Source organism: Micromesistius poutassou (assembly GCF_964030765.1).
Source record: "Micromesistius poutassou genome assembly, chromosome: 17".
Lineage (NCBI taxonomy): Eukaryota > Metazoa > Chordata > Actinopteri > Gadiformes > Gadidae > Micromesistius > Micromesistius poutassou.
Window position 1 is genome coordinate 16,698,879 of NC_140287.1, and position 11,142 is coordinate 16,710,020.

Sequence of the window (11,142 nt, forward strand, 5' to 3'; positions counted from 1 at the left end):
TCTCTCTCTCTCTCTCTCTCTCTCTCTCTCTCTCTCTCTCTCCTCTCTCTCTCTCTCTCTCTCTCTCTCTCTCTCTCTCTCTCTCTCTCTCTCTCTCTCAGCACAACACAAGAGGAAGCATTCATGTGGTGGGTCCGCACGCAGATGGGGTCCGCTCCTCTTCCCACCGCTGCAGTCCACCCCTCCTCCTCCACTTCCTGTCCACCCCCTCCTCCACTTCCTGTCCGCCAGCGGCCAGTGTAGACCCTGAACAGCGGCGGCGGCGGTGGTGGTGGCGTCGGTGACTCCTCTGTTGTATCCGCCAGCCCTGTCTCCCTCTGCGGACGGCGTGGCTCTCTCCCCCGGCGTCCTCCCCCCCAGTTGGAGCTCCGTCTCGGGCCATCAGCTGGAGCCTGGGGGGGTGGGGCCGTCGGCGCCCACCAAGTCCCCGCTGGCGCTGAAGCACAGGCCCTGGACGGCCCGGAGGTCACCACGGGGCGAGGCGTCGGCAGGGGGGTCGCCGTCGCTGCCGGTTCCCTCCTCCTCCTCCTCCTCCTCCTCCTCCATCTCCTCCATCTCCTCCTCCTCCCCCACTTCCTCCTGCTCCTTCTCCTCCCCCACTTCCTCCTCCTCCTCCTCCTCCTCCTCCCACACTTCTTCCTCCTCCTCCTCCTCCTCCTCCTCCTCCCACACCTCCTCCTCCTCCTCGGGGGCGGGGCTCTGGGCGTGGCCGTCAGGCCGGACTGACTGGTGGCACATGGGGCAGGTCTCCTGGACGTACAGCCACTTGCGCAGGCAGTTCCCGTGGAAGAAGTGTCCGCAGAGCGTGATGACCGCCGAGCTCATCTCCTGTGGAGCATCAGAGCACCACAGCATCAGAGCAGAACAGCATCATCAGAGCACCACATCATCACAGCACCACAGCATCAGAGCATCACAGTATCACAGTAGAACAGCATCAGAGCATCACAGCAGAACAGTGTTCTCCAGGCTAGGCCTGGGCGATATGACTGAAAGACATATCACGATTATAACTTGATCACATTGATCGATATCGATATCTATTGCTAATTTAAATTACCTTAAAAGACTATGAATTACCATGCTGGATTTAAACACTTCTGTTAAACACTTAATACGACCTTCCACTGTTCTTCATCGATAAATACTCCAATGTCGACACAACAATGAAAAACACTCGAGATATTGTCAATAAGTATGGAACCGTGTTTGTGTAACAAACCCAGCTGCTAGATTCGCTGGTCTCTTATTGATATATAGTGAACATGTTTTATATTGATATTGATCAAAAGTCTATCACGATACGATCATTTATTGTTTTATTGCCCAGGCCTAGTCCAGGCCCTAATTCCCCTACAGATACACAGGTGCTAATCCAGTAACCTAGAAGCAATGCTAATCAAGCTCACCTTGAATCATGCGTAGCGCGCTACGTATGATTCTTAGGGTTAGGGTTAGACAACGCTAACGAGGCTCACCTGGAAGCATACGCAGCGTGCTAACACGGATCACCTAAGAAGCATATGTAGCATGCTAACAAGGCTGACCTGGAAGCAGATGGAGCATGCTAACGCTAACGCTAACCTGGAAGCAGACGGCGCATGCTAACGCTAACCTGGAAGCAGATGGAGCATGCTAACGCTAACCTGGAAGCAGACGGCGCATGCTAACGCTAACCTGGAAGCAGACGGAGCATGCTAACGCTAACGCTAACCTGGAAGCAGATGGAGCACGCTAACGCCAACCTGGAAGCGGATGGAGCATGCTAACGCCAACGCTAACCTGGATGCAGACGTAGCACGCTAACGCTAACCTATGAAGCAGACGGAGCATGCTAACGCTAACCTATGAAGCAGACGTAGCATGCTAACGCTAACCTGGAAGCGGACAGAGCATGCTAACGCTAACCTGGAAGCGGACGGAGCACGCTAACGCTAACGAAGCTAACCTGGAAGCGGACGGAGCACGCTAACGCTAACCTGGAAGCAGACGGCGCACGCTAACGCTAACGCTAACGAAGCTAACCTGGAAGCAGATGGAGCATGCTAACGCTAAGGCTAACACTAACCTGGAAGCAGACGGAGCACGCTAACGCTAACGAAGCTAACCTGGAAGCAGATGGAGCAGACGTCGTTGTGGCGCTGCAGCTGCGCGGCGGTGGCGCGCGGCATGGAGTTGATCTTCTTGGCGGCCTCCTGGCGCAGCAGGAAGCTCCTCCAGCCCGACTGGGCGCGCAGCCACACGTTGAAGTAGGAGTGGATGATGATGACGGAGGCGCCCATCCAGCTCCACTCGCCGAACAGCGACTCCCAGGTGCCGTAGGCCACCACGCACACGGCCACCAGGAACTCCAGCACGCGGCTCACGGCGTTCACCCAGTAGATGACCTCGTCCAGGCTCTCGATGGGCTCGCCGCACAACAGCTCCGCCATGAACAGGGAGTAGATGAGCAGGCTGCCCGTCACCTGGTGGTGGGGGGGGGGCGGGGGGGGGGGGGGGGGGAGGGAGGGGGAGAGGGAGGGAGGGAGGGACTCCCATTAGTTACTCCTGTTTAACTGTTGGATGTACGCGCTTAAAGAAAGGGAGAACTTTCTTTTCCAACCTGAACCTGAATGTGAAATTTGATTATCTCAACCTTCCCTCCCTCCCTCCCCCCCCTACCTGGTGAGAGTCTCTCTCTCTCTCTCTCTCTCTCTCCTTTAAATTGTGAGTAATATTCCCATTGAAAGTCAGCGTGGATGCATGGAAGAGGAGGAGAATGTTTGTGTGTTTGTGTGTGTTGGTTCTTCTACAGCTCGAGCTCTTTTGCACAAGTGGGGGGAATCTCCCTCCCCCTCCCTCCCCCTCTCTCCCTCCCCCTCCCTCCCTCCCCCCTACCTGGAGGGAGGTGAGCATGCAGCTGGACACGAGGATCAGGAGCCAGAAGTCCATGTGGAAGAACTGGGAGATCTTGTAGGCCATGAAGCCGGGGAACAGCAGCAGCAGCAGACACATGCTGAGGCCGCGCAGGTGCTTCCACAAGCTCCTGGTGGAGAAACCAGAGACACGGGTTAACCCCAGCGCTGACTAGTCCTCCTACCTGTTAGTCACTAACTAACTAGTCTAACTAACAGTCGGTACGGGCCAAGTCAGTATTTGCTATAAAACTACACCGCAAAGTTTAAAATCTCACCTCTTCTTAAAACCGACAGAATAACATAAATAAAAAGATAAAATAAAATTAATAAAAAAGAACAGGATGTGATATTATATCTATATACAAGATGGATAAATCTAAATATATAATATTGTGTCTGAGATGGAACAGTATATTATTTTTAAGATAGAACAGTATATATGAATATATTTGATATAGAATAATATATAATATAGTTAAATACTTTACTTTACTATACGACTACTATTATATTAAAATGGAATATGTAACATTATGTGGTGAGACGTCATTATTGTGGTGGGAGCTGAAGCAGCACAACAGCGCCCCCCCGCTGGCACCTGTTGCGTGACGCGCCCAGCGCCAGGATGACAGGGTCGGTGATCTCGATCATGGACTGCAGCGTGGAGGTGAGCACGATGAAGAGGATGATGCTGAGGAGGAAGGTGCGCTGGAGGGCCTGCATGTCCAGCAGCCCGGTCTGCAGCGCCAGCAGGAACAGAGTCACGCCCTCCGTCACCCCTCTGGCCGGGAAATAAAAAATCAAACCAATCAGGATCAACGGAATGAGCAGGAAGAACACAACACAGGGTGGTCCGCTTCCCGCTGTGCCCGGAGCAGCCCCCGGGGCGCAGGGCGGTACGCTGCCCACAGGGGGGCGCCCTCCAGCTTCTAGAGCCACCAGAAATACATGACTACGGTACACAGAAAGGGTCCTACATCTCAAATGAGCTTTCTGAATTCTAAACTACTGTCTGTGTTCATTTTGTTTTAGAATCCACTGTATTGTTATATTATTGACTAACCCTAGTATTGAAATTCGTACTTCAGACGTCGTCAGAACTTGTGTGGTATGTGGTACGTATGCGTGGTATTTACCTGTGCAGGTGTTTATGTGTTACCTACCTGTACAGGTGTACGGGTGTTACCTACCTGTACAGGTGTACATGTGGTACCTACCTGTACAGGTGTACATGTGGTACCTACCTGAACAGGTGTACAGGTGTTATCTACCTGTACATGTGTTATCTACCTGTACAGGTGTACATGTGTTACCTACCTGTACAGGTGTACAGGTGTACAGGTGTTATCTACCTGTACAGGTGTACATGTGTTACCTACCTGTACAGGTGTACATGTGTTACCTACCTGTACAGGTGTACATGTGGTACCTACCTGTACAGGTGTACAGGTGTTACTACCTGTACAGGTGTAATCTACCTGTACAGGTGTACAGGTGTTATCTACCTGTACAGGTGTTATCTACCTGTACAGGTGTAATCTACCTGTACAGGTGTTCATGTGTTATCTACCTGTACATGTTGTAATCTACCTGTGCAGGTGTTTCCCGGCTCCCTACCTGTGCATGACGTTCTCGTTCAGCACCGCAGCGTAGCCTCCCAGGTAGAACTTGCAGAGGTTGAGGAGGCCCAGGGCCAGGTAGGATACCACGAAGGTGAGGCCCAGCAGGGAGTAGGGTGTGGCACAGCACTCTGACACACTGCGGGGGGGGGGGGGGGGGGGGGGTGAGGTCAAGGGTCAAGGGTCAAGACCAGAGCCAAGGGGCATCCCTGCTGTAATTCCCAGGTGTGTGTGTGGGTGTGTGTGTTGATTTCTTGGGGTTTGAGATGGGCTCTGGGCTTGAATCCCAATGTTCGCAGTCTACCTGTAGGCATTCTTGCCACACACACACACACACACACACACACACACACACACACACACACACACACACACACACACACACACACACACACACACACACACACACACACACACACACACACACACACACACACACACACACACACCCCCCTACCTGGAGAGCAGGAGGAACAGGACGCCCTGGTAGGTGAGCGTGCTGCGGGCGGCGGCGGCGTCGGAGCCCAGCTGCACCACCAGCAGGACCGTCCAGAACACGCTGAACAGCAGCGGCACCGCAAACTGGTTCCAGAGGGACATCGCCACGGCGACCAGCCGGTACAGCTCCACCACCTGGGGGGCGGGGGGGAGGGGGGAGGGGGGCGGGGGGGGAGGGGGTGAGTGTAACTCACTGGAGACCCTCGGTAAAGCAGTGGTTCTCAAACGGGGGGGTACGCGTCGCCCTAGGGGGGTACCCCCTTCAAAATAGAAAAGATAATGCAAAAAAAATAATAATAATAATAATAACAATAATAATAAACAAAAACAAAAAAAAGTATGTTTTTTTTTCTCCCTGACCAATATATATATATATATATATATATATATATATATATATATATATATATTTAAGCAATAGATCACGACAGGCTGTGGTATACGGTCATTATACCACAGTTAAGGGGCGTTGTCCGTCCCGACGCGCAGCGGAGGGACGGCGACCCCCGTTACGTAAGTACGGCGAAATGAAAGTCATAGACACCCTCAATTTTGAAAAAGTCGGAAAAGCATTTTTTTTTAAACAAATACAAAAAAGTTGTCCCTCCTGGCTGCCGGCAAAGTGTACGGCGGTTGCTATGCAACACACTGTAGCGTCCTTCAGAGAGAAGGCTAGGCTAGAGGCGGTAGCTTGGTTCGCCGGCAATTTAGCCTTCTATCGAGTTCACTCACCGTGTGCCTATTGCTGTACAACATTTCCACCCTCTCCAGCAATCAACGTAACCTAATGTTTTTTAGGCTTCAGTGAACTATGCTATTGCTTTTATATATAAATAAACAACAGTTCAAGTTAGGTGCAGAGTGATACTGATATATATATATCGAGAAAATGGACAAGAGGTTGAAATTTAAATTTGCCATCAGCGTATTAAGAGTCAGTATAAAAAAAACAAAACAACAACGCGGCTGGTTACCTCCATCTGGAGCAGCTCCAGGTAGGCGGCGCGCGCGAGCCGATAGGGCACGAAGAGGTTGGACAGGAGGAAGACGGCCAGGCCCACGCCGCTCAGTGCCACGGAGGACGAGCTGACGAGCAGCAGCGTGTCGGGCGGCGCGGCGCACAGCCTGGCCAGCAGGGGGAGCAGGTGGGCGGAGAACAGCCAGACCTTTCTGGTCTTCACCAGGAAGGCACACAGCGTGTTGAGGATGATCAGACCTAAAAACACACGACGCAAGATTACAATTGTTCGATTTTATTTGACATCTTCCGACAACGAATTGTTTTGTAAAGTAAAATCCTTGCATATATACAGTATATGTTTAGTAATTCTTAAAAACAATAACTAACTACTTTGATTATCTTACTATCCTGTTATTGCCCCGCTGTGACACCCACATTTCTCAAACTACTTAAAGGGGTAGTTCAGGATTTTGGACATCGGGTCTCATTTCCAAGTGAGCCAGTGTGTTACTTATCATTGGAGACCGTTTTCAACACTGTTCATTCAGTCTTTCTAGTTGCAGAGATCTCTGGTGCTAGGCTAGCGCAAGTCAAGGGGAACTGCTAGCCTGCCAATAATTGCCAATATTACCTGGAGTGCGCTTCTCTGTTTACCTTCTGCTGTAGTAAATTGGTTGCTACACCGGAGCAAAGTGATCATTGCGATACAAGGATAGTTTTATTTCTAATATTATTCTATCAACACAGACATTTACATCGATAGTCGGGCGTTTGCATCGGGAGTGGGTAAAACTGTTTTTATTGGCAGGCTAGCAGTTCCCCTTGACTTGCGCTAGCCTAGCACCAGAGATTTCTGCAACTAGAAGGACTGAATGAAAAGTGTTGAAAACGGTCTCCAGTGATAAGTAACACACTGGCTCACTTGGAAATGAGACCCGATGTCCAAAATCCTGAACTACCCCTTTAAGTTTAAATTCTATTCTGTAATTAAAATCCTTCTCCATTAGAAGCATCAACGATGGGCTGTGCTGAAAGTGCTACCCTTTCACTTTCCCCCCCCCCCATTATAGTTCAGCAGTGGATCTGAAGCAGGCTTCACTCTGTGACCACACCCGATCCAGAGACACGGGACACAGCAGTGTTTCCCACAGGATTTTGAGAGACTATGGTGGGTGGATCTCAGACCTTCTAGGGGGGTCCGGGGGCATGCTCCCCCGAAAGATTTTTTTTTTACATTTTAAAGTTAAACGCATCAATCTGGTGCACTTTGAAAGCAAAATTAAGAGGCTAGATCTATGAAGACCTGTGTGTTCTTGTAAACAATTTAATCATAAACACATTGGTTGTATAGATACGAATGGTGAAAACACAAAATCAACTAGAGCATACATCTGAGCCATCAAAGAAATTAAGCAAACGTGGTTAACTGTGTTGAACTAGTTAATTTTTTAGAAAATAAAATAATAAATAATTAATCCCATCATCCCTATTTACAACTTTACAAACTGCACCCCGAATTCAGACATTTGATTTTCCTGGGCTTTGAGAAAAACAGCTCTAATGCCCTTTGGTAATTAAATGCCATCTTAATTATGTTATTATGAGAAGTGTAAGAATTTTTTTCGGCTCATTCTGAGACTGTGGCGGGACAAATTAGACCATGGCGGGCCGCCACAGTCTAAGTAATTAATGGGAAACACTGCACAGTGTGTGGGCGCCATGTTGTGTGTGTGTGTGTGTCGTGTGTAATACAGCCAATCAGCTCGCTCCCTACTTGTTAGCGCGGTGACGAATCTTTGGAAAGCCGCAGCGTCGAGGTACAGCGACCCCCCGTAGCCCCTCAGCACCTCCTCGTTCACGTAGTCCCTGAGGAGAAGGGTCACAGGTCACAGGTCACAGGTCAAAAGGTCATTTCATGGACACCTCGGAACGTCTCCAAGCGATGCGTCGTTATCACAAGGCGGGAACGATGCAGCTGGCTAGCCGTTAGCATTTTGATTCTAACAAGTATCTTTCCATAAAGTTTAGAGGTGGAGGGTGGTGTATTTAGGAGGGTGGTGTATTTAGTGGTATCTAGTGGTGGAGGGTGGTGTATTGAGTGGTGGAGATAGAGGGTGGTGTATTGAGTGGTGGAGGGTGGTGTATTGAGTGGTGGAGGGTGGTGTATTTAGTGGTGGAGGCGGGTGGTGTATTGAGTGGTGGAGGGTGGTGTATTGAGTAGTGGAGGGTGGTGTATTGAGTAGTGGAGGTGGAGGAAAGATACAAAATGCCAGAGAACAACAACAACAACTGGAACAACTGGAAAATCAAACAATCATAATAAACAGTACAAATATCCAACTGTAGTCATTTGGTGACAACATAACCATCAGCTTAACAATTGTCCATCCCCACTGCTCCAGTTGGCTCCTATTCTCGCTAGTGATGGTGATGTTTTATCACAGTACAAAAACGCTGTCGCTACACCGCCGGAATAATGACAGTGTAGTAAACATCCAAAGGCAGCGTGCCGCGGCGGCGGCAGCGGTATCAGATTCAGCGGGCGACCGGACATCAGAGACCAGGGACAGATCAGAACTATTGATCCTCCAGACACATCACAGAATGCAGGGCTTGCAGATGCCGGGATAGTAGAGAATCCAGAGCTGTAGTAATAGTAGTAGGGGCATCGATAGTGGAAACAAGATCACCTTAGTAGCCCCACTTGGAGAGCTGGTGTCATACACAGAGCAGCAGTAATACGAACAGTAGTAATAGAATACTAATACCAGTAATAATACTCATACTAGTAAGAGTAGTAGACTTTGAGATCTGGTTTCCTACATAGAGCTGCAGTAGTGTTAATAGTATCAACAGTAGTAATATAAGTATTACTAATACTATTCATGGTAGGAGTCCTACTTTGAGAACTGGTATCATACGTAGAGCTGCAGTAGTGTTAATAGTATCAACAGTAGTAGTATAAGTATTACTAATACTATTAAGAGTAGGAGTCCTACTTTGAGATCTGGTGTCCAACGTAGAGCAGCAGTAGTGTTAATAGTATCAACAGTAGTAATATAGTAAGTATTACTAATACTATTAAGAGTAGGAGTCCTACTTTGAGATCTGGTATCATACGTAGAGCTGCAGTAGTGTTAATAGTATCAACAGTGGTAGTATATAAGTATTACTAATACTATTCATAGTATTCATAGAGTCCTACTTTGAGATCTGGTGTCCAACGTAGAGCTGCAGTAGTGTTAATAGTATCAACAGTAGTAGTATATAAGTATTACTAATACTATTAAGAGTAGGAGTCCTACTTTGAGATCTGGTGTCCGACGTAGAGCAACAGGGCGGCCAGGATGTGGAGGTAGAGCGTTACGATGTGACGGAGAGGCAGAACCAACACACACACATTCACCAGGTGACCTGAGAGAAAAAAAACACACACACACACACACAAATGTATCAGGTATCACACACACACAGCCACACACAGCCACACACACACACACACACACACACACACACAGTGCGTTTGTGTACCTACCCAGGTAGTACATGTTCCAGATGACATACTTGTACTTGAACAGCATGTCGTCGTTCTTGGCCCTGATGTGTTCCGTCACTCCGTCGACGTCACACTTGTACAGCATGTCCAGCAGCAGGAGGCTGGGCACCCGCAGGGCGACGTTAGCCACCTCTTCCAGACGAGGCATCGCGATACCTGCTTGACCACGGGACGTGGGTCACATCATCCTCCGCCCGGCCGGTCGGTCGCCCCCCGTGTGTGTGTGTGTGTGTGTGTGTGTGTGTGTGTGTGTGTGTGTGTGTGTGTGTCTGTAGCCTAGAGCACGATCAGTTCCCCGCCCACTCGGATCCACTTCTTCGTGTCATCTGAGAAGAGAACAAGGAGAGATAAGAGGGAATGCGGGGGGAGAACTTCTCCTTCCAGGCCTCGGGTCTCGTCGCTCCGAGCACTGTTAATAAAGCTGGGAATAGTCTTCATAGTATAACCGTTATAACGTCACAATTAACACTGACTTACTTTGCAAAGGGTGTCACATCGGGGCAGGGTGCCAGCCGTCCCCAGGCTAGGCGCTGCAGGTTAGCTCCCGGAGTCAGCCACAACATGTTTGCATAGTTTCTCTACGAGCTGTCGGGCTTCCCCGAAATGCACCGTTCGGTTTTAATATAAATATACCTTGTGGATCAAAAATGAAAGCCCCCAAAAAGTCACTATTCAACAGTTTGAAGCCGGACAAAGATGATTTAAACGCACTGTTGTGATTCCTTTCGCTTGCGTGGCCATTTCCCATGTACACGTCACATGTCCAGCCGACCAATCGGCTACCGGGAAATGGTGGATTTCAAAGTAAGAGTCAACCAATCCGAATGCGACAAATTGTCACCCAATCCGACTGTATTACAAATTAATTAACATACAACATCAACACAAATCATTTTAAATGTGTATAAAAGACAGGATTCAAATCAAAACACAAAATGCACAAATAAAATACCATCCAGAATACACATAATTATATTACTTGTAGGCTATATAACTAACTATATTTGAATCCCAAACAAAGTACAATTTTAGTGACTCCATACTTTCTAAAAAAGTTCATGAAATATGATTATTAAATTAATAGTGGTCAAATGTGTTACTTGTCAAGATTATTCAACAGTGCCTGTTGCAGTGTAGGCGCACAAAGATGAGTTGAGAATCATTGAGACAGTATTTAATATAAAAAAATGTCAGTAGTGGGAAAGAGTTTCCACCAGCGGAAAATATATGTCAGAGTGTAAGATACATCCGATGAGCAGCCGATGAGCCCAAAACATCTGGTCTGCTGGAACCGGTTGGGTTAGAATACATGGGCTATTATGTCCATACAATCAAAGACTCTAGTTTTGCAGCTTTGACCGTTATGGATTCGGGTTTTTGGCTCGGTAGCAAGGAGGTGGGTTTAGGAGTGAGGAGGTGGGTTTAGGAGTGAGGAGGTGGGTTTAGGAGTGAGGAGGAGGTGGGTTTAGGAGTGAGGAGGTGGGTTTAGGAGTGAGGAGGAGGTGGTTTTAGGAGTGAGGAGGAGGGTTTAGGAGTGAGGAGGAGGGTTTAGGAGTGAGGAGGTGGGTTTAGGAGTGAGGAGGAGGTGGTTTTAGGAGTGAGGAGGAGGGT

The 11,142-nt window shown here is 48.7% G+C and overlaps 1 protein-coding gene across 1 annotated transcript; it reads right to left on the reverse strand.

Moving 5' to 3' along the window:
- Positions 1-113: 113 nt before the first annotated feature.
- On the reverse strand, positions 114-10,252 carry LOC311362552 (RING finger protein 145). The gene is made up of 11 exons (XM_084482417.1): positions 10,009-10,252; positions 9,511-9,857; positions 9,281-9,389; positions 7,750-7,841; positions 5,989-6,230; positions 4,974-5,149; positions 4,515-4,655; positions 3,496-3,678; positions 2,878-3,025; positions 2,109-2,465; positions 114-828 (listed from the first exon to the last, which is right to left on the reverse strand). Exons 2-11 carry the CDS (start codon positions 9,677-9,679, stop codon positions 382-384), a joined length of 2,064 nt encoding a protein of 687 aa, XP_084338543.1. The 5' UTR covers positions 9,680-9,857; positions 10,009-10,252; the 3' UTR covers positions 114-381.
- Positions 10,253-11,142: the final 890 nt, after the last annotated feature.